The sequence below is a fragment of the Rattus norvegicus genome, chromosome 10 (genome assembly GCF_021556685.1).
Source record: "Rattus norvegicus strain SHRSP/BbbUtx chromosome 10, alternate assembly SHRSP_T2T, whole genome shotgun sequence".
Classification (NCBI taxonomy): Eukaryota; Metazoa; Chordata; class Mammalia; order Rodentia; family Muridae; genus Rattus; species Rattus norvegicus.
In genome coordinates, this window is record NC_141543.1 from 51,193,338 (window position 1) to 51,216,545 (window position 23,208).

Below are 23,208 nucleotides of genomic sequence, written 5' to 3' on the forward strand. Positions count from 1 at the left end.
TTGGGGTCCACCTAAAAGCTGCAGTCGTCCTCCCTCACAAAAGAGTCAGAAGCTTCTTGTAAAAGTGTTTTCTAGGGCTATGCCCAGCTTTGAAATTGCTGTTTTATCCAGTGGAGTGACTTGGAGTACGGTCAACAGTCTTTACAGACTGAGGTACCCTGACAGTGTTCAGCCAGGCACTCTATCTTTTGTCTTCTTTCCATTTTGTTAGAAGTGAAATTCCTTAGAAATCTGAAAGGGTTTTCTTGGCATGCCAGTATTGAGATGGTAAGAGGTGAGCCATTGTGTGATAGCATTGGTGTTAGGACGACTGACAGAATCGAGCATTGCCTACAGGCTGCTCACAGCACAAAGGGAATCTCATAGCCCTAAAGCATGGGCGCTTGGGCTGCTGGGAGGTGCGTCATACTGTGCTAAAGCTGGGTGTAGGCAGCAGGCTCTGGGCCTCAATTTTTACACCCCATCTCAGTCTGTAACTCACAGGACATTCAGTATTATCCCATCAGGCTGTGTCAAGGTCTGCTGCCAGAACATTGGAATTTCTGGGAAATGGTCTCAAATGTTGAAAAGATTTAAATTTTAAACTGGAATACCAAGGAAATACATCAATAGTCAGCCTGGGCCACAAAACAAGATCCCCTTCTTTAAAATAAAGTTGTAGAAAGTATTTCCTGGGTTTCTGGGTGCCAGGTCTGCACAGAAAGACAGCAGAAGTTGGGTCCAAGTTAGTGCTATTTGTGTGTCTCAATAACATTTGCTGGTCACCCACTGCAGAAGTAGTTTTTTAGAAAATTGGTAACTGATGAAAAGGTTTCAGATAATTGGGTCATTGACAGCAGTGCGATTTCTGACTAGAAGTGAGCTGGTCCCCAGACCCAAGAGCTGTCAGCTGCCTAAGAAATTATGGCATTAGCACAGCCCATAAGGCAAGACAGATTACAAAACTTTGCCACATTCTATTATATACTGTATGTGGATGGAAGCAATCTGAGAGATTTGAATAGAAAAAGTAAGTTAAAAACTGCAAAGCTGGGGGCTGGAGAGATGGCTCAGCGGTTAAGAGCACCCGACTACTCTTCCAGAGGTCCTAAGTTCAATTCCCAGCAACCACATGGTGGCTCACAACCATCTGTAAAGAGATCTGACGCCCTCTTCTGGTATGTCTGAAGACAGTATACTTATATAATAAATAAATAAATCTTAAAAAAAAAAAAAAACAGGGGCTGGGGATTTAGCTCAGTGGTAGAGCGCTTACCTAGGAAGCGCAAGGCCCTGGGTTCGGTCCCCAGCTCCGAAAAAAAAGAACCAAAAAAAAACAAAAAAAAAAAAACTGCAAAGCTCAAGTCAAGTTACTTGAGAGCTGTGATCCACAGAAACAACTCACTACTGAAGTTCCCTGTTATGGCAGTGGCTCTGACTTGGAGCTGGTGAACCAGCAATCCCTTAGGTGCTGCAAGGCCTTCCTGGAGAAGACTCACTAGCCGGTCCTAACCACCACCATTGAGCAACTCACTCATCAGTGCTGTGCCCAAGAGTGGTGGCAGTTCTTAACCCCATGCCCTACCTGTCTTTTCAGCTGACTTACTGTATATCTTTAAAATAATTGTAGGTGGAAAGTTGTTCAGAAGGATTAAAAACACTTGAGTAAGACAGCTTGAAGTGTGGCTAAGCATTCTTAGACTGACTAAACATCTGACCTTACTGTAATTACAAAATAGTGCAACAAGCAAATTTGGAACAAAATAAAAGCCAATAAAGTAAGAATGACCTACAAGGTCCAGGTCAGCCTCTGAGCCCAGCAAACCTGGGTAGTCTGGCCTAACTGGAGTGTGTGCATGACCAACAGCCAATGTGCTGTTTGCTTGCCTTTTACCTCTCTATCCTAGACTCTTACTGTGACAATATCTCCATCCATCGATATTCCATCTAACAATCTTCCATTTAACACTGGAAGACTTTAAATTCAGACACACTAAGGGCATCCAAATATTCGAGAGAGGAGAAGCTGGGTGTGATGATAGGCCTGTGACTCTGGGCTATACAGTGATACCCTGTATAAAATAAAAGTAGGGGGTTGGGGATTTAGCTCAGTGGTAGAGCGCTTGCCTAGCAAGTGCAAGGCCTTGGGTTTGGTCCCCAGCTCCAAAAAAAAAAAAAGAGAGAGAGAGAGAGAGAGAGAGAGAGAGAGAGAGAGAGAGAGAAGTAATAAAAGATGAGAGCAACGATTGATAACATTTTAATCTTACTTGGTTTTTGTCTACTTGTTTTCTAGCATTGTTCCTATTTGAGCCACTTTGCCTCTTTAAAAAAGGCAAGTGTGCTTAAATAGTGGTGTGTTTAGGAGTGTTCTCTCATCAACATTTAAAAAGTTAAAGGCAAGCACAAGTCATTTTAGAGCATTTTCAGAAAAGTGGCCTTAAATTCATATGGGTATTCATCAGAAAAGAGTGTAAACTAAACCGGAATGTTATCAAACAGAAAATACTTCCCTAAGCTTGCAGTGAGCTTTGCTAGATATGGAGGTGTTGCTGAATGCAGCAGCCTCTTTCCCTGAGGGAAAAGGCCAACGGCGGCTGACAGCTAGCCTGATCCAGGTTCTCTCTAGTTTCTCAGGCTGGTCTCAAAACTCCTGGGCTCAAGTGATCATCTCTCTTCAACCTCCTGAGCCAAAGGGACGACAAATGTGTGCACTGCAGTGCCAGCAGAGTGAGAACCTCAGTGTGGGGAGAGAGGGTGATAGGGGACAGGGCTTCACTGTGATGTAAACAAGCTGGCCTCAACCTTCGATCCTGCTGCCTCAGCCGCAAGCGCTAGGATTCCAGATGTGCTCCACAGTGCCTTTCTTTCTTTCCTTTTTTAAAGTACGCTGTCGTTGTCTTCAGACACACCAGAGGAGGGCATCAGATCTCATTACAGATGGTTATGAGCCACCATGTGGTTGTTGGGAATTGAACTCAGGACCTCTGGAAGAGCAGTGTTCTTAACCGCTGAGCCATCTCTCCAGCCCTCACAGCATCTTTCTTTCCCCCCCCACCCCCGGAGCTGGGGACCGAACCCAGGACCTTGCGCTTGCTAGGCAAGCGCTCTACCACTGAGCTAAATCCCCAACCCCTCACAGCATCTTTCTAATATCTCAATTTTTGTTTAAGTTTCATCATGCTGTTTAACGTAGCATGTTGCCTAGAAAAGCTTGTAGTAGCGCGAGTACAAATGCTTCTCCAGCATGTCTCCTAGAGACCATTTCACCCACTGCTCTGTTTGGCCACCAGGTTCTTGTCTCTCTCTTCAGCAATGGTGAGGCAGATTCCCCTTCACTGGGGAAGAGAGATCCATGATTTGTTGCCCTTGCCAATAACAAAAGTGTTGGAAACCTGAGTGGCAAAGCGGTTGCCATTGACATGTTTCACATGAACCACATCAAAAGAGCCAGGATGTCTCTCTCTTGGTGACCACACCAATTCTTCCCAAGTTAGCACCTTCAGTCACCATACACAGATTCCCAGTGTCAAACGTGATGAAGTCAGTTATTTTGCCTGTCTCTAAATCAGTCTGAATGGTGATCAGGGCAGCAAATAGGACGAGCATCATGGGTCACCAGATGAGGGATTCCTTTTGTGCCCACAAAGATCTTTCTCACTTTGCACACCTTGTACTTGGCCTCCCCGGGTGTAATACAATAAACAGGAAAGCGACCGTTGGTGTCACAGATGGGACCGATGTTCTCTGCAGACAGTCACAAACCCAACAGGGTAGGTTATGTCAGTCCTGACTTTCCCATCCATCTTAATGAAGTGCTGCATGCAAATCAGTCAAGGCCTACTTGATCCTGTTCCTTAGGAAAGTGATCAGAAGCAGGCATTCCCACAGCTAGTGAGCATCACTGGATGGACAAGGAGAAAACACTCCAGTCAACTTAGCCAGCATCCAGTGTTCTGGGGTCGCTACACACTTCAGATGTTCCTTGGGACCACAGGCCATTGCTGTGCTGGGAACAAGACTTAATATCTCAATTTTTAGAAAGAAAGAAAAAGGTTTATTTCGTGTGCATGTATGCACACACAGAACAGGGGTTACAGGTGGTTGTGAGCCACTATGTGGGTACTGGGAACCAGACCCAGGTCCTCTGAAAGAGCAAGAGTTCTCTTAACTACTCAGGCATCTTTCCTGCTCTGCATCTGCATGTCTCAATTCCTGTTTTCTTTCTTTTTTGTTGTTGTTGTTGTTTTTTGTTTTTGTTTTTGTTTTTGTTTTTCAAGATAGGGGCTTCACCGTGTAGCTAGATTGTCCTGGAACTTACTTTGTAGACTAGGATAGCTTTGAACTCACAGAGCTATATCTCAATTTTTAAATACCCAAAACTTGAGCCTTTTGTCTGCCCTAGTTTGAGGGCACAGAGTCTGATAAATGTAAATCCAACTGCAAGTCAGGACAAAAGAGAAAATGCAAACATGAGCTCTTTGTGCATGGACACCTGAGAAGGAAGGCACAGGAGTTGCTCAGGAGTGAACAGAGCAACTAGAGCAACATTCCATTTCCAGTCCTCAAACCCAAAACTAAAGGAGCAGGAATGATGTCTCAGCAGTTAAGAGCACTGGCTGCTCTTCCAGAGGTCCTAGGTTTGATTCTGCGTACCCACATGGTGGCTCACCTGAACTGAACTGACTGCTCCAGATCCAACAACCCTTCTGATCTCTGAAGGCATCGGGCACACATGCGGTACACAAACCTAAATGCAAGCAAAATACCCATCACAAAATAATAGATAGTTAAACGAAATTTAGAAGGCATCTGGCCTTGACACCAGAAGGGTCTGGGACTGGGGTACTCGAGCAGCTTTCTGTCCAAATTTTCTTTTAAAACAGCTTAGGTTATTTTTACCTAACAGGAAACCATAAAAAGCTTTTCGTTGGTAGAAAAGTATATGCTAAATTCAAGCTTATTGTTCCCACTTTCCCTCCTGGGGGGTCAACTTGCTTCATTGTTCCAGTTCGTCTAGCTAGCATGATGAATGCTGCTCAATCCTGGCTGCTTTCCACCCTAGCGTTCATTCTAAATCCTTCTGTCAAACCATGTGCAGCAATGTGCACCCATAGTCCTAGCTATTGGAAGAGGATGAGGAGTCCACAAGTTCAAAACCAGCTTAGTCATACAATGAGACCATGTCTTCTCAAGATTAAATTCTCAAGTCCAGCAGCAGCCGTGTGTTGGGCTGAATGCAACCTGTTGGTGTTCCGAAAGCTCCAACCATGACTCTGACATGCAACAAAGTTTTGAATGATGATCTGAGTCCCACTGAAAATGCAAATGGCTCTAGGGCTTGAAGTATTAGAGCATTAAATGCAGGCTTGTGTGTGGAAATAGTACTGACTCTCAATAGTGAAACCTCAAACTAGCACTGGGGCACAGGGGACAAGTGAAATAGATGGCTCTGTCACTAAAATGCTTGCTACAGGAATATGATGACCTGAGTTCAGATCTCCAGTACCCACATAAAACCTGCATGCACCTGTAATCCTAGTACTGGGTAGATGGAGACACGAGGAGGCTTGCTGATCAGCCAGCCATTGTCCCTCCTCCTCCTCCTCCTCCTCCTCCTCCTCCCCCTCCTCCTCCTCCTCCTCCTCCTTTTCTTTTCTTCTTTCTTCTTCCTCTTCTTCCTCTTCTTCCTCTTCCTCTTTTCTTCTTCTTGTTTTCTTTTCTTTTTTAAAAAAATATTTATTTGTTTAGTATATGAGTACGCTGTAGCTGTCTTCAGACACACCAGAAGAGGGCATCGGATCCCATTACAGATGGTTGTGAACCACCATGTGGTTGCTGGGATTTGAACTCAGGACCTCTGGAAGAGCAGTCAGTGCTCTTAACCGCTGAGCCATCTCTCCAGCCCTCGTCTTCTTTTCTTAATCATAATCATCATCATCATCATCATTATTTTCTTCCTCCTCCTCCTCCTCCATTTCCACCTCCTCCTTCCTCTTCACCTCCTTATTTCTTCCTTTGAGACAAGATTTCTCTATGTAGCCTTGGCTGTCCTGGAACTTGCTCTGTAGACGAGGCTAGCCTTGAACTCAGATTAAAGGCATGCTCCCCTACTGCCTGGAACAGCAAGCTGTAAAAGGAATTATTCTACCTAGTCCACATAAAAGACACAAAGTCCTGTTATATTCTTTACAAGCTGTAAGCCTAGACTGGGAAGGTTTTGAACTATTCTAACTTACCTCCTAGCCATATGTCCCTTTAACTTGCTGGTTGATTCTGGCCTGAGTTATTCTCAAGGTTCATCTCCTCTCCCAACAGCTTCCTCTTCTCTCTGTTTCCTTCTCACTTCTTGTGGTCCCTACCTGTGACCCCCTAGCCTGGTAACTCAAACTTCATCCCCCTCTATTCTCCCTAGTAATTAGTTGTAGCCATTTTCATTTAACCACCCATGTGGTTGATCCCAACCATCCCTCCAGATGTTTAAAAATTAAAACAAAAAACAATACCCCACATTAAGGATGGCAATAAGCGCTCTTAACCGCTGAGCCTAGTTTTTAATTTTTCGTTTGCTTTACTGAGACTGATACTTAGCTATGCAACCCAGCTGGCTTCAAATTTGCAGCAATCCTCCTGTCCCTACTTCCTGAGTGCTGGGATTACAGGCTACCCCAGCAGGCTAGACTCCAATCCTCTTTTAACGTCTTTACAAAATGGGAGCCATAAGACTTTCTGCCACTATTAAAAGAGTAAAGAGGTTTCCCCTCTGCCTTGCAAACTCGTTGTTGTGGATCTGGCCGGTACCGGGCTGCGTCGTGGCACAACGCTGCTGCGCGAAGTAGGAACCGATGGTATCTGCTCTCCACGTGGTGTGTCCGGACTCGGAATCTCGTAGCACCGAGAGCTCAGGAGGACTCTGTTCTTGGTGCGCTTCCTGGTTCTGGCTGCTTTGCCTCCGGCATCAGACCTGAGTTCCCTGCGCTGTAATCTATAGGCAGTGTGAATCTCCGCCGAAGCTGCAACTATGGGGATCTTGGAGAAAATTTCGGAGATCGAGAAGGAGATCGCTCGGACGCAGAAGAACAAGGGTGAGGGCGGAATCGAAGGGGTCTCCCTTTCTACCCTTCTTGTTTTTCTTGTCTGTAAAATGAGGGAACAACTGGAACCGCCCCCGAGGCCGGAGAAACACCGGGGAAGTCCGGAGGCGTGCGTGAGGCGGGAGCGGGCACATTCAGCGATGTGGTTTCAGGGTTATTGAAATATCTGATCAGTGTTGGACTCAGTGATCGAGTAGAGAAACCTCAGCGCGCACGATAAGCCTGTGACCCAGAAAGGCAATGCCGGAGATTTTCCCCTAGGCTCCTGGCTGCTGGGCCTTCATGCTGAGAAGGGCTAGAGAAGACATCTCATAAAACAGCCTGTCCCGGTAGACAGGCTTGCGCCAGCGAGGTAGTGTCGAGGAAGTAGGGACTGGAGAATTTGTGTACTACTTTCTTGCAATGTAACCTTGTAAAGTCATGTCATCTTTTGGCGACACAATGTCCTCATCTGTAGATAGGGATAATGTAGTTCACATATGCAAAGCCCTTGCCATAATATTTAAAGTAAACCATCCCAAATATACAACATCAAGGAACCATCAAATTTGAACAGCAAACTGTAAGGGTTGGGGACCAGTGGAGAGCCGTGGCATTGCCAAGCTGTGCTCTTGGTGCTTTTCTGCGTCTTGAAGAAATGTAATGGAGTTAGTGCTGCTGTCCTTCCTCTTTTGCAGATAATAAACTAATGCACAAGGCTAAGTGACTTTTCCAGGCAGTAATGGCAGGGTGGGATTGATCTGATTTAAATTCAGGCCTGAGGCAAGGACAGGTTAGTTGTTCAGAGAAGGGTGGAAGGAGTGTGGGCACCACAGGTGAGGTCCTCGTTCTCAGTCTCAACCATATCCCCTTTATCATGCAGATTTGGTAACACCTGAAATAGAATTTCTTCTCAGTAATGTAACCCATGTTCCCCCAGAATTTGGAAACAATTTGGTACCCTAACAATACTATAAAGGAGGAAGAAACAAAACACATGTACAGTGAAAACAGTATGCTTTCCCTCCATGAATGCTGGGTGCTGTCGGGATACATAAAGTCAGAACAAAGCACAAGGTACCCATATCTCTGCCTGGGGCTACAATGATGGGACACATGCCCACATGTAGCCTGGATTCCCTCAGGGGTTTATCTCAGCATGGGAAATTTGTGTGTGCCATAGTCCCCTTCCTGCACACAGTGGTGCATCCACGGAATTCTAGCAGCACAGAAAATACCCTTTGTCCATAGAGTAGCAGGGCAGACCTGAGGCCTTCAAGCCTGACCCAGATTTTCTCTGGATATCTTTGGGACATGACAAGTCATGAATTCAGGGACTTCCTTTCCTGGCTGTTCAGAATTGGCTTATAATCTTTAGGGCAGCTGCAGTAAAAGCTAAAGCTTCGGAATGAGCAGAGAGCAGCCTAGTAACCTCCCATTTGCCTGAGGTACCATTAGTGCTGCTCATCCATACTCCTTATGGTGCTGAGGTGCCAGTGGGGTATCAAGGCCCCCCTTGAGGTCTCCTTGGGGTGATTGTTGTCTGGTCTTGATGTTCTCAGTTAGCACTTGGCCCGATGTGGGTCCCCACATGACCCACCAGGTAGAGACCCTGACACTTCTTTGTTTTACGTCTTCCAGCCACCGAGTACCACCTGGGCCTGCTGAAAGCAAAACTGGCCAAGTACCGGGCCCAGCTCCTGGAACCATCCAAATCAGCCTCGTCTAAAGGAGAGGGCTTTGATGTTATGAAGTCAGGTGATGCCCGTGTGGCACTGATTGGCTTTCCCTCTGTGGGTAAGGTCAGTGATGGTCCGTGTGGACCTTGGGGAGAATAATAGAGGGTCACCTACCTGCATGCCCAACCTTACTTCCCCTCAAAGTCTTGCCTACCTATCACCCTAACTTAGAGGCCACTCTTTCTGCTCCTTATCAGGAATAGTTGACATTCCAACTCAGCCAGTGGCACACATTTATTCAGTATATACCCTGTGCCAGGCATTGTGCCCGATACTGGCATGTCCAACCCTGACTACACATATATCCTCTCAGAAAAGACAATTTGAGCAAATTCAAGTGTCATCTCAGTTGGTTTTAAGCTCCAAGGAAGTCTAAGGGTTTTCAAGACATGTCTGGGTAAGTGAAGGCTTCTCTAGTGAGTGGTTAGTTCATCAGAGGCCCTTATGATATGAGGGAGCTTGCAGAGAGAGGCCCTCAGGGGAAGCCTGCCTATAGATGTTGGGAGAGCTGGGCTATCTGCCTGAGTGAATGAGCATCAGGAGAACAGAGGTGATGAGTCAAGAGAAATTGGGCCTCAGAGCTAGCAGACAGACTCGCTTGAAGTGAAGTGATGTCATTGTAGAGTTTTCTAGAAAGTTTCTTCTGGAAAGTGGTTCAGTTAATGTCCTATCTTGAGCTGCATTTTATGTGGTAAGATTAAGTAAGCATCCTTGCCAGGACAGATAAGGTTTTAATATATTTCAAATATGTGCCACACTGGAGGTCAGAGGAGAACTTAAAAGAATCAATCCTTCTACCATATGGGTCCTTAGGATAAAAGTCAAGTTGTCAAGCTTGGTGGCAAATACTTCTTATCTGCTGAGCCATCTTGACAGACAATAAGTTTTTAATACTAGAATGATCTTGGATTTTTTGTTACAGAGAGTTGCCAGAGTCCTTATAACCAGTTTCTTTATTGGTAACATTGTTACAAAAGGGTAGCACCCTTGTTACAACCCATGCATTAATGTCAAGCTGTTGTCTTTGTGTCCGTACTTGGATTCATAGCTCCTTTAATTTCTCCCTACCACCTGGATTCCCCCATCACATTCACCTGTTCTGTTCGCCTAATTCTAGGCAGCCCCAGCATACTTTGATTTTTACTTTTTGTTTTGTTTCAAGACCCCATGTCTCACTATGTAGCTCTGCAGAGGCTGGAATTGTCTGTGTAAACCAGGCTGGCCTCAAACTCACAGAGCTCTACATGTCTCTTATCTCCTGAGTGCTAGGATTAAAGGTGTGTTCCACCTTATCTGGCCCTGATTTTTAGTTTTATTTTTTTTTTATATTCACGTGTGTATGGGCACATGTGTATCAGAGTGTTTGTCCACATGTATGTGTATAAATGTGGAGGTTAGGACAGTGTCCAGTGTTATTTCTCAGACTTTCCAGTTTGGTTTTTGTTTTGATTTTTTTTTTTTTTTTTGGTTCTTTTTTTTCGGAGCTGGGGACTGAACCCAGGGCCTTGCGCTTCCTAGGTAAGCGCTCTACCACTGAGCTAAATCCCCAGCCCCTTGTTTTGATTTTTAAAGATTTATTTGTATGTCTGAGTACTCAATCTGCATGTATACCTGTATGCCAGAAGAGGGCATCAGATCACATAGATGGTTGTGAGCCACCATGTGGTTGCTGGGGTCTGAACTCAGGACCTCTGGAAGAGCAGCCAGTGCCCTTAACTGCAGAGCCATCTCTCCAGCCTCTCCTTGGTTTTTAAGAAAAACCCCTTACTGGCCTGGACCTTGTCAAGTAGGCCAGGCTTTCTGACCCAACTCCAGGGATTCCCCATCTCCCCCTTCCCAAGTGTGGAGATTATAGGACCACTCCTAGGTCCTTACAGGGATGCTAGGGAAGCGAACACTTTACTGATTCAGCTCCCCGACTCCCCACTTCCTTTTATGATTGGGGATAGCAGCCATGTGCCACCGAGCCACAGTCTCAGCCTGATTTGATGACTTTGACATTTTGACAAAGCCCTAGCTTTAGAACTGTCTGCTTCAACACGATCCCACCATGTGTCCCTCCAGCCAAACCTCCCTCCAGAGGCCTGTCTGGTCTGATCTACTTCCTGCCCTAGTCTAGGATCTGCCACTTCTCTGAGGAGGCCTGGTTTCCTTTTTGGGAAGTGGGTGTGGAAACCAAGACTGAGGTGCTGACTTACTTTAGCAGGCCCAATGGTGCACAGATGGTACAGCAGAGCAAAGATGGATGAAGGAGGCTGCTCAAGTGTAGGCCTGCAAGCACTGTCCATGCCTGCAGCAGGGCCTGGGGCAACTCCTGAATCCATCCCAAAGCCGTGCACCAGGCAGGGGAGTAAGCAACAGCAACTGTCCCCGGGGTACCTGCTATACACTAGGCATATTTTTTTATAAGTCTTTTTTTTTTTAAATTTATTTATTTAATGTATATGAGTACACTGTCGCTGTCTTCAGACACACCAGTGGAGGGCATCGGATCTCATTACAGATGGTTGTGAGCCACCATGTGGTTGCTGGGATTTGAACTCAGGACCTCTGGAAGAGCAGTCAGTGCTCTTTTTTTTTTTTTTTTTTTTTTTTTGGTTCTTTTTTTTTTTCGGAGCTGGGGACCGAACCCAGGGCCTTGCGCTTCCTAGGTAAGCGCTCTACCACTGAGCCAAATCCCCAGCCCCAGTCAGTGCTCTTAACCACTGAGCCATCTCTCCAGCCCACACTAGGCATATTTTATTTGTTTTGTTTCCCCCTTCTATGATTATTTGGTCTGCCAATGCAAGTGTGCCCCTAATGAGTCCTGTCTTATAGGGTGACCCATCTGATCTGAGGTCAGGAATGTACCCCAAAAGTTAGCCTCCAGCACCATTGCTGGGTGTGGTGGCAGCCAGTATTCTCAGGACCTACTTCTTTCTATCTGCAGCTCCCTTCACACCCCTAGAGCAGTAGCAAGCTCAGAATTCTAGTCTCATGGGACAGTAGGGCCAGGTAAAGGCTGCTGGAACAGGCAGGGAGCTTAGGAACCAGGTCCCTCACCTGAGACAGTTGTGAGGCCTCCAAAGAACATGGACTGTGGTGCCAGTCCGTGTTTGTAGGCTAGAGACAATATTCTGCACATTCAGCCAGTCCCCAATCTAAGGTCAAAGAAGGCTCCTGATCTGTCTACCCAGGCAGCCCCTCATCCCACAGGGACTTGCCCAGGAGACTGAATTAAGATTCTTTAGGGCAGTGACCTTTTTTCTTCTCTCCTAGTCCACTTTCTTGAGTCTGATGACCTCTACAGCCAGTGAAGCTGCATCCTATGAGTTCACCACCCTGACTTGCATCCCTGGGGTCATTGAAGTAAGTGGACTGTGCTGGGCCCTATGTGAAAGAGGTGTGCTTGTTTGCATTTGCGAGGTGCTCATTATATAAGCATCTGAGGTAGCTGCCCCTATGTGGGGTACCCTGCAGAACCGGCCCTTCTGGGGACCTGAGAAGTACCTGGCTGGCATAGAACTCTAACTTGTCCCAGTAGCTCAGTCCTACATATTGGCAGCTCTGCCTAGTGCCCCTCTGTTCTTTGTCTTCTGCACAGCCAGCTCCAGGCCCTGATTGCTGGCTGGTTGCTTCTTTACCCCTCTGGAAAACCTTAGACTTCATGGGTAGCAGGTGTTAGAGCCTCGTGTCTCCATATGAGCTGATTTATTGATTGCACAGCAACATGTTCTGTGGACCGTCCTAGACATATCTAGCTCTTAGATGGTTGTCTATGCCAGTGTGAGGTGGTGGGGCCCTGACTGGGGCAAAATTGGCACCAGCTGTGGGCCCATTGTAGGTGTGTAGGTCCAGGCAGGCTCCTGGCCACAGTAGCCCAGCCTTGCCTCACCATTCTCTTCTGCTTCCTAGTACAAAGGTGCCAACATCCAGCTCTTGGACCTTCCTGGAATCATTGAAGGAGCAGCGCAAGGTGGGAGCAGGGCAGGGTGTGGGAGGCAGGTTGGAGTTCTGTCAGAGTGTTGAAAATGGACAGGGCTGTCATGGAGACCGCCTGTGAACCCCTAGACCTGGTACCCTTGCTTTCCAGACAGGATGGGCTACTATTCAGATGCTGGTGTCATATTCACTCTATGATCTTCGTCCCGTGGTTGAATTCTACTCTTCACCATGGGCATAGTCATAGCAAATTGACAGCAGTGTTAAGGAGTAAATGAACAAGTTCATGAAGCTTGGCTGGGCCTACTGCAGGAAGGGGAAGAAGGTCATTGTTACCCTGTCATTCCACTTAAGGTGGTGACTTCTAGAATCAGTCTTAACTGGGCTAAAGTGGTACATACCTGTATCCCCAGCACTTAGGAGGTGGAGGCAGGAAGATCATGAGTTCAAGACCAGCCTGGGCTACATAAGTGAACCTGTCTCAAAAAACAAAACCAGAGTCCTTGAGTAAAGAACTTATGGATCCTCCCCCCACCCCCCCAAATGCTGAGAAAAATCAGCACACAGCAGAATATAACAGGAATAGTGAAGGTTTGGAAGGGACTTGAGTCTAAGGTGTTTCAGGCTGCAAAATCACATTGTCCTACCTCTTGCCTGTGCCTTATTGAGGCATAGCCTTCCCTCTTCCTGTGCAGGGCGAGGCCGTGGCCGGCAGGTGATTGCTGTAGCACGCACAGCTGATGTTGTCGTCATGATGCTGGATGCCACCAAAGGAGATGTGCAGAGGTCTGTGCAGCAGGGCAGGGGAACCCACAGGGATGGCCCCATGTATCTTTGGCTCAACGGGTCTGTGTCTAACTTAGCCACCACCCAGCCTAGAGGTCCTCCCTGCTAGATGGTGTCCAGCTAGGATTGGCGATCTTAGGCTCAGATATAAGGGACACCCTGCTGTCAGAGCGGCACACTAGGCTGTCTCTAGCAGTAAGGCCCTGGGAACTCCTTACCCTTCTCTAGGCACTAGAGGGCTCTGTCTAGCCTCTGCTTTAGAGCCCGCCACAGTTTTGGGCTGTTGGCTTGCTAGGGAAGGGGCTAGAAGAGGGACCTGGCTTCTGTCTACGCAATCAGGGCTGCGTAGGTCATGAGGACGCTCTGTGACTTGCTTAGAAACAGCCTGTGAAGGCTCACTCAGCCTTTGTCTAGGTCCCTGCTGGAGAAGGAGCTGGAGTCTGTGGGCATTCGCCTGAACAAGCACAAGCCCAACATCTATTTCAAGGTATTCTCACACTCTACCCAGGTACAGCCTGGGAACTGCTTGGCCCTCCACTGGGATGGACAGCTGCTGTTGCTGCCCCTTCACCAGCAGCTTTCCCTGCCTCTCTTGTTCCAGCCCAAGAAAGGTGGTGGCATCTCCTTTAACTCAACGGTCACACTGACACAGTGCTCAGAGAAGCTGGTGCAGCTCATCCTGCACGAATACAGTATCCTTCCAGGAAGGGCCTCCTTGCCTGGGGGCAGCTGGCAGGGCTCAGGACCCCGCCACACACTTGGCGATTGGCTTCCTGGCTCCTCGTTGGATGTTCAGGAGTCCAGGTGACATCTGGAAGAAAGACAGAGTGTGCTGGGCAACAGTCCTGAACACTGGGGTCTCTGGCTTGGAGAAGAAGCAGGGGCTGTGTTTGCATCTGTTAGTGGGTGCTAGAGAATGGGCCAGGGCTCCAGAGGCAAGAGATAGCAATGAGTGAGGCCAGGCGGGGGCAGGATGGGACTTCTTTCCCCTGTGCTGCTGGAGGAGCCTGGGGTCCCAGGTGCGACTTCACTCCACAGCAGAAATTGAAGTCACCTGTGGTTTGTTTTTCATATTTTGTGGTTTAAGGAATAGAGGTGAAAGAGTTCCTCAAGCCTTCAGAGCTTGTAGAACTTCCCAGCAGATTGTGGCCAGTGCATTTTACTGCCTGGCCCCCACCGCCACCCACGACTAAAAGAAACATGTGGACACCATGCCAGTACACAGCTTGCCCTTAATCTGAGCTACTCAGAGATCTTCAATGCTGAGGTACTCTTCCGAGAAGACTGCTCTCCAGATGACTTCATCGATGTGATTGTGGGCAACCGGGTGTATATGCCCTGCCTCTATGTAAGTGGCGCGGTGGCCCTGACCACGTGGCTTTTCCTCTGACTGTATCTCCTGCACTGCAGTGACCCAGATGGTTCCCATCTATCTCAGCAGTCTGCTGAAAGGAACTGAGAGCCAGGGCTCTCCCCACTATCACCTCCCCTGCCTCAGTGGCTGCTGGAGTCTTAGAGGGATGGAGAGTTTGAAACCAGGGTTCCAGGCCATTTTGCCCTTCATTTTAGGGGGATTCGCTCCAGCCGGAGTCATTGAGGGGAGCAGGCCTATGGGCAGGTGTTAACTGTTTGAGGCTCTGTCCCTCACGTGACTGCTCCTCCACTATCCATCTCAGGTGTATAACAAAATCGACCAGATCTCCATGGAAGAAGTAGACCGTTTAGCTCGAAAGCCCAACAGTGTAGTTATCAGGTAAGAAGGTGGCTTCCTGCCATCCCACTCTCCTTTCAGAGTGTTTGCTTGTTTGAGACAAGGTCTCTGCATAGCTCTGGCTGACCTGGAACTCACTGTATGGAGGGGGCTGGCCTTGAACTCATACATATCCACCTGCCTCCCCTCCCCGAGAACTGGGATTAAAGATGTGCATCGCCACGTCCTGTCTGAGAGTTTTAATCCCAGGGGATAGGCCCCTGGCAGGCCACCTCGGTTTGGAAGAGAGCTGGACCTCCAGCTCCTGTGAGTCACAGAGCCTAGCATCTCCCCCAAGGGAGAGTTTGAAGCCCCAGAACTGCAGGAAGGGCTCCCATGACTGCTGGATGAGTGAAGTCCACCTTGACCCCACTTCCTGCCCTTCTTTATTGAGTGGGTCTGGCTAGCAGTGGCTCACTTCCTGATGACACCCTGAACCCTACAGAGCTCCTTTTCAGGAAGGTTGTACTAAGTCCTCTGCTTCTCTGCCTCCTTCCATCAAACCAAGTATTCTGATGTCTTCCCTAAGAGCCTGGCTTGTGGGAGCAGGTGACAGCTGAGGGTTGTCTCCTAGACATTGCAGCTGCTGCAAAGGACAACATCTGTCCTGCTGTCCCCCAGTTACTTTGTGCTGCCTAAGACATACTCATCCTCGGTAGTGGGAGATGGTCACTCTTCCCTGATTGTACTTACCATAGCATCCAGAGCCACAAGAATCTGGCTGTCCTAAAACCTGGATTCCTCGGTCATAGGGTTTCTATTACTACAGTGAAACACTATGATCAAAAAGCAAGTTGGGGAGGAAAGGGTTTATTTCAGCTTACACTTCCAGATAATAATCCACCATTGGAGGAAGTCAGACTGGAACCTGGAGGCAGAAGCTGGTGTAGATGCCATGGAGGAGTGCTGCTTACTGGCTTGCTTCCCCTGGCTTGTTCAGCTTGCTTTCTTTTTTTTTTTTTTTTTTTTTGGTTCTTTTTTCAGAGCTGGGGACCGAACCCAGGGCCTTGTGCTTCCTAGGCAAGCGCTCTACCACTGAGCTAAATCCCCAACCCCTCAGCTTGCTTTCTTATAGAACCCACTAGCCTAAGGATGGTACCACCCACAGTGGGCAGGGCCCTCCACCATTGATCACTATATTGAGAAAATGCCTTACAGCTGGATCTTGTGGAGGCATTTCCTCAACTGGGCCTCCTTCCTCTCTGATGATTCTAGCTTGTGTCAAGTTAACACAAAACCAGCCAGTACATGTTCCATCTGTATTCTAAGATACTTGTGGGTGACCCTGGACCTTTAGCAACCCATCTGTCCTCTTTAGGGAAGTGTGAGCACACCCATGGTCCCAACACAGCAAGCCTCTGTCCCTGTAACAGATACCATGGATTTCCTATAACATGAGCCAAACTGGCCCACAGGAGGATGTTGAGCTCTGTTGGTTATGATGCCGTCGGGTAGCCAGAGGCACAGCTGGCAGCATGATCACCTGCTTGTTAATAGTGGTGATGGCAGGGCCATGTTGCCCTTAGTGCTGCTCTCCAACGGTAGAGACCGTGGCCTCTGAGCCCCAGGGCCCTGCCTGCCTGACACTGCCTTCCCTGCAGCTGCGGGATGAAGCTGAACCTGGACTACCTGCTGGAGATGCTTTGGGAGTACCTGGCCCTCACCTGCATTTACACCAAGAAGAGAGGGCGTGAGTTGAAGAGGACAGCTCAGAAATGAACCTCCCCCAACTTTCCCAGGGCTGCCTGCCTGTTTGCACCATGCAGAGGTCTCCATGCCAGTCTGTCTGTTAGAACAGGCAGAAGACCTCAACCTAAGCGCATGTGGCAGAGATGCTGGCTGTGGAGATGCTGGTCTAGAAGTTGTGCCAGGACCCACTGGCCACAACAGAGTTGCTCTCTTGCTCTCCCTCCACAGTACCAGGCCCTATGTTAGGTTCCTTCCTCTGCCTCCATCCCTGGTACACGCTGCTTTCCTGAGTGTGGGGCAGTTTATGGTAACCCTGTCTTTATAAGCTAGGAAGGGCTATGGCTTCCCACCTAGGCGCCAGCATCCATTCACCCCTGCCCATTCAGCCCACACATTCCATGGCCCTTCTTTGGGTTCTGTAATGGGCGACAGGGTGGCATAGCACAAGATTCTATGCTGAAGGTATGCCGGATAGTAAGGAGCAAGGCTGGGGGCCTGGGAGGTAGAGTGGGTCTCTGAAACCAGGGCCCCATTATAAAGGAAGCCAATCCAGGACAGACGAGACTAGTTGACATGCTTTCATCTCCCTACAGAGAGACCGGACTTCACAGACGCCATCATTCTCCGGAAAGGGGCCTCTGTTGAACATGTGGTAAGTTGAAAACCTACCTGAGTGGCCAGAATGAGGCCTGAGCTACTTGTTCCAGCCAGGGTAGAGAGAGGCGAGGTAAAGCAGGCTTGCCTTGACTTACCTGGTTATTGGATGCCAAGATAGGCTCTCCCCATGAGATGGGCTGTGGTGGTGGTGGTGGAGGAGGAGGAGGAGGAGGAGGAGGAGGAGGACCTCTCTTTCCCTGTCCTGTAGGGTTGGGTAACAGCCGCAGTATGGCTAAGATCACAGTGAATAAGGGTCAGCTGATCACCTTGCACAGAAAAGGTGCCAGTGTGCAGTAGTCTGTGTTTCTCTGTTCCGGTTGTCATGGGGTTGGTTGTCAATGAAGGAGAATGCCACCCTTTCACCCTTGCTGTTATGTTACCTTCCAGTTTCTACAGTGCGTATGAAGCTAAGCCTGGGAAAGGCCAATTTTCTCATCATCCTCACGCCCCCCAACCCCATCCCCATAGTAGAGCTGTTGCTCAGAGTCACCATCTCCTGTGGTCACCATTCAGTCCCCAAGGACCTTATTCCCCAACTGCCTAAGTCCAGGATGCCTGTGGCTGCTTCCTGCCCCAGTGTGCATTCATTGAAATCGGCTCCAAATTGGTAGCCCTGGTCTCACCAGAGCTCAGCTGCTGTGTATGGGTCTGTGGTCTGCTCACATGTAGTTCAGGAAGAAGTTTGGAGGGCATGGATTGAGGTGCCCTAGAGTCCAAACTAAGACTGAGTACAGACTTGAAGGGACATCCCAGTCAGGAGTTTGTGGCTTAGGACGTGAGAGTCCCTTTCCCTGTTAGAATTGCTGCCCGACACCCCCTGAGTAGCATCAGGCCACACAGCCATGGTCTTGAGAGTTCTTTTCATAGGTTTTATTTTCCTCCATCCGTTATTTCTCAGAATCTGTTTTCTGGGGGCAGGGAACCAGCCATTCCTGCAGTCCCTCAGAAAGACTGCTAGACAGGCCAATATTCCACTCTCATACAGCCTTTCATTTGGCAAGACTAGCCTGAGCCAACAGGGTACCAGCCTTGTGGTACTTGGACACACAGCTAGGCTAGTTACCTCTCCTGGGCCCAGATTTCATAGCCCTGGGCTAAGAGGGTTGAAAGTACTCCAGCCTCTTCTGGACCCTAGCTGTAGTGCCCCCTGCTGGGAGCATAGTGAACTGTAGACACAGGTGTTGTCCCTTCTGGGAGGGCGTGTTCTACCTTGGGCTAAGCTGCTTGTCTAGAGTAAATTGGCTCTCACCATATATGGTAGAAAGCAAGACACCAGGAGAAGGGCTTGGTATGAGTCAGGAAAGGGCCCCGAGGCACAAGCAAAGGTGAGGGAATAGACACAGGCATCAGGCCCTCCAAGAAGAGCCAGGGAGTGCAAGAGGACCTTTGGCCTTTGCTCAGAGCCTGGACTTTGTCCCAGAGAAGCCTTCCCTGTGAGGAAATGGCCTGTCCTTACCCTGAGGCATGCATTGCAGCCAAGATGCTCACTGAGACCAGAAAAGCTAGCCAAACTTGCAAGCACACCCAGCTCTTCCTCCTCTGCCTCAGTCCCTCTTCAGGGGACGACAGATCACTCCAGAGCCTTTGTGATACACCTGCCTTGGCCCTATGGGTGAGCATTGGTGGCTTGTCTATGATGGGCAAGGAGCTCTGAGGAGAAGACTCTAAGGAGTGCCCTTCCCATCTCTGGTACACTTGCATTTTTCTTAAAGGATTACAGGGGAGTGTCCCTGTCAGGAAAAAGGCTTTGGGTAAGCCCGTGGTCAATGGACCCTGCTAGAATTGTCCCTTCTGTCAGACACTGCATAGTAGGGCTTGTGGCAAACCGCAGGGGAAGAACATTCCCTGTTGGGGTTTCAAGTGGATATTAGGGTTGCTAAACTTTTTAGACTACTGATAGCATTTAAAAAAAAAAAAAAAGATGGGCTGGAGAGATGGCTCAGCGGTTAAGAGCACTGACTGCTCTTCCAGAGGTCCTGAGTTCAATTCCCAACAACCATATGTTGGCTCACAACCATCTGTAATAGGATCTGATGCCCTCTTCTGGTGTGTCTGAAGACAGCTACAGTGTACTCGTGCATAAAATAAATGAATAAATCTTTAAAAAAAAAATGAACAAATCAGACTAGCTTAAAGACTCATTTGTAAGTCAGAGCTGACCTCTAGGCCCACAGTTGTTCACTCTCTGGCCTTGGGATAGGGATAGGGATGTGAGGAATTGGTTGTTTGCTGTCATCTACCCAGTGAGCTGACTGACCATATCTGTTGAGGACGTGGAGGGATGACATTGCATGGTCCGTTCACAGCCACTTCCACTGTGCTACTCTTGCTGTGGCCCCCACTGGTCCATGATCTGGGGCAATTGCCAGCTGCCCATCAGGGTCATCATGTGACCTTCATCCCACCCAGGAACACTGAGGGATATAGGCTGGGTCCAGGAGAGGAATGGGATGTGATATGCAAGATGCCATAGGCCCCAGCTGGAGTCAGGAGGCTTAAGAGACAGAGACCAAGCAGTTATGACTCCAAGCTGAGGTGGGTGTTCTGGAAAAGCCTTCCTGACCTTTTCTAAGGGAGCATGTATACATACAGTTGTCCAGAAGAGACAGGCAGAGGGCTACTAGCTGCAGAAATGTTCTTGGGTGTGATTTCAAACCTGCTTAGAACTGGGTGTGGGTAGGGTGAAGCAAGGGCCTATGCTTCTGGGGCCTATGGCTGCCTTACTCATGGCCTGGGCCATCAAAGTACCTCATGTGGGATGCTTGCTCAACACAAGTCCCAGTTACAGAGCCTCATCTCCCTGACTTTCCTGTCTCGTAGTGCCACCGCATCCATCGGTCACTGGCAAGTCAATTCAAGTATGCCTTGGTGTGGGTGAGTCTGGGCAGGAGCCGGGGGGGAGGCTAGACCCAACAGCCTCAGGGTTAGACTCAGCACAGCATTCCTGGCAGCATCCCTGCCCTTCTGCATGGTGACCCTTGTGTCAGTCTGTCCTACCCCTTGAGTAACTACAGTTGGAAATTGGTCTCTCCATCTCTAAAACTAAGTGGGATCCTTCCCTGTCTAGGCCCAGAGTTTGTGCTGTAGGAGCCCCTACTTCCTTTGTCATTCACCCCCTCCCCTTGCATCCCACTATCTCCCTGCAACCTTGGCCATCCAGAGACTGACATGTCCCCTCTGCCCTCTCCCATCAGGGTACCAGCACCAAGTACAGCCCGCAGCGGGTGGGCTTGACTCACACCATGGAGCACGAGGATGTCATCCAAATCGTGAAGAAGTAGTCACATCACCTTCCTGCAGCTTGACTCCTGGGGACTTGGACCCCCTGGGACACACAAAACGGGAAAAGTATAAACATATTCCCCAGAAAGGGACTCTTGAGTTGACTGGTTCATGAGCTCCTTCAGTAAGCAATGTTGGGATAGGCAAGGCTGGGGACCAGGGCTTTGCTGAGGACATTCCCAGGAAGCTTGTACCTGTGGTAGGCTTACTCAGCAGCCTACAGCCAGTGTCCATGTCCTGTGCCCCATCCGGGCACCCAAGGAGCTAGTTACCCACATCCTCCCAGCAGACCTAAGCTGACCCCAGCTCCGGTAGGGTCCCTGAAGCCAAGACTCCTGACAACAACTCTTAGCACATAGTGGCCTCAGGATGAAGCCTCCCACAGGTCCTCCCAACACAGGGCTGTCCCTTGTAGAAGCCAGGGCCCAGCCAAAGTGTACTAAAGTGCCTCCCCCTTGGAGCCCCTCCCAGAGCAGCCTCCTCCTGCTCCTGCCTGGGTGGGACCTCTGAGTCTGGCTCCATTTCCTTCTAAGCTCCTATGTCTGCCCTCCTTTCTGAAATAAAATTTAAAAAAAAAAGGGAAGTGGTTCCTTCCTAGACCAGGGGAACTTGAGTTTCTGTTGCTTGGTCCAGTAGGAATGGGGAATGGGGCAGCAGTGAACCTGGCAATGAACAGAAAGTCAGCCTAGCTGGGGTCTGTGAGTGACTGGCCTGGGCTTGGGCAACCAGGAGAAGGCAGAATGTGCCCAGCCCAGGAGGACTGCCCAGAGGCTGCAGGCCCCCCAACTCCCATGGCCTTTTTAGAGGGCAGGCTGAGCTACCAGAGTAGATGGCATCCTTAGGAGGCCCTCGAGACTGTTGGAGTAGCAGGAGGCTTCTGCAGGGCAGCTGATGCTCGAGCCAAGCTGGAGGCTCCACTGGTGCTGGCTAGGTCCTGAGCTTCTCCATAGACAGCGTACAAGTGCTCTTTGCTGCCTGAGAAGTGGGGCTCTGGGATGCATTACCCGATTTCTCTATAATCATCAGGAAGGGAGAGAGCTCTAAGGCTGAAGCCAGACAAGCATGTGAAACCGACCGCTGCTCAGCCTACGGCTCTCCAGGCTGTTTCTTGCTCCCATGTGAGCTGCTCGTGCTTTCCAGAGACAAAACAGGAATAATAGCTGTCATTAAATATACATTGGGCCCCAGGCGGTCAATGTGGCAGCCTGAGCCTCTTTCCATCTCTGTGGAGGCAGACATAGGACCCCCAATAAACAGCATGCAGGTTGGGAGCCAGCCACAGGACCCAGGTAAGGGACCCTGGGTCCTTGGGGTTCTGCCACTGGCCCCTGACTTTGCAGACAGAAGAGAAGGGGCAGCAGTAGAGCTGAACTTTAGCCTTGCCTTACTGGGTACCCTTCTGAGCGAGATGGGCATCGTGCCGGTGTGACTCCTTGGCAACGGTGCTACACCAGGACAGGTAAAGATGTAGCTCTTTGTTTCTGCTCCTTTCCCTAAGGATTCAAGGGAAGGAATCCAGCACAGCAAGGGCTTTCCCCACGCAACTTCAGGGAAAGCCTCAGTCCCGGGAGATGCTGTTTAGTCGTCCATGAGCTCCCTAGGCAGCAACCTAGCCAGGCCTGTTCTGTCCTCCCAGAGTGGCTGGGAAGGATGGCAGCTGGGTCGGGGACAGTTCTGACTGGATTGTGGCTTGACTCCTGGACTAGCTGTATGATTTCAGGTGTTCCCATCTGTCCTGTCCTGGGCTGTGTGACTCTAGCCATTCTGGTCCTAGAGTCTAAGCCTGCATGTGAAAGGGGTGTCCACCTATGTCACTAAGGTACTATTAAGCACCCTGATCCCTTTCTGTAATTGTCATTCCAGCCATTCTTCAGCAGAAACCCCAGAGTTCTCTCTCAAAATTCTAGAGACCAAAAACCCAGGTCAGAATGGGCAGGGCTACTTTTCTCTGGTCTCTCCTTACTTCCAAAGATTCGGTTTTGCTGTGTTCTTGTGTCCTTCCTGTGTTCCTTCACCCAGAGAGTTAGATGCCCCAAGCTATCTTCCCTTTTGTCCTTTTCCCTTCTAAATGTGACTCGGTTTCCCAGGTGCCTCACTAGTCAGTGTCTCCCACCCAATGGCTCCTGGTGCCTCGTGCTTCCTTGGCCTTACCAGCACAGCTGGCTGCAGCCCGGTCTCCTCTCATCTTCCCTCCCTCTCTGTTCTCAGGGGAATTAGTGTCTCCTTTTGCAGGTATGCAGTCTCACAAATAAAAAGAATTTATAACGGACCCAGGAGAAAGTTGGGGGACAGTTTGATTGGAGTTTTAGAGAAAAGCATAAAGCAATTGGAACCC

At 49.1% G+C, this 23,208-nt stretch overlaps 1 protein-coding gene and 2 pseudogenes across 2 annotated transcripts; 2 read left to right on the forward strand and 1 right to left on the reverse strand.

The window, feature by feature from the left end:
• The first annotated feature begins 375 nt into the window (after positions 1-375).
• On the forward strand, positions 376-1,324 carry LOC148002896 (low molecular weight phosphotyrosine protein phosphatase pseudogene; annotated as a pseudogene). Its single transcript, XR_015632418.1, has 2 exons — positions 376-398; positions 656-1,324. The product of XR_015632418.1 is annotated as a low molecular weight phosphotyrosine protein phosphatase pseudogene (transcript).
• On the reverse strand, positions 3,150-3,997 carry Rps4x-ps6 (ribosomal protein S4, X-linked, pseudogene 6; annotated as a pseudogene).
• On the forward strand, positions 6,933-21,441 carry Drg2 (developmentally regulated GTP binding protein 2). The gene is given in 13 exon segments (NM_001398843.1): positions 6,933-7,061; positions 8,691-8,851; positions 12,047-12,136; positions 12,683-12,743; positions 13,405-13,495; positions 13,910-13,982; positions 14,097-14,187; positions 14,746-14,843; positions 15,172-15,248; positions 16,847-16,935; positions 17,528-17,586; positions 20,412-20,465; positions 20,786-21,441. Coding segments are annotated over 13 exon segments (1,095 nt in total). The 5' UTR covers positions 6,933-6,997; the 3' UTR covers positions 20,873-21,441.
• Positions 21,442-23,208: the final 1,767 nt, after the last annotated feature.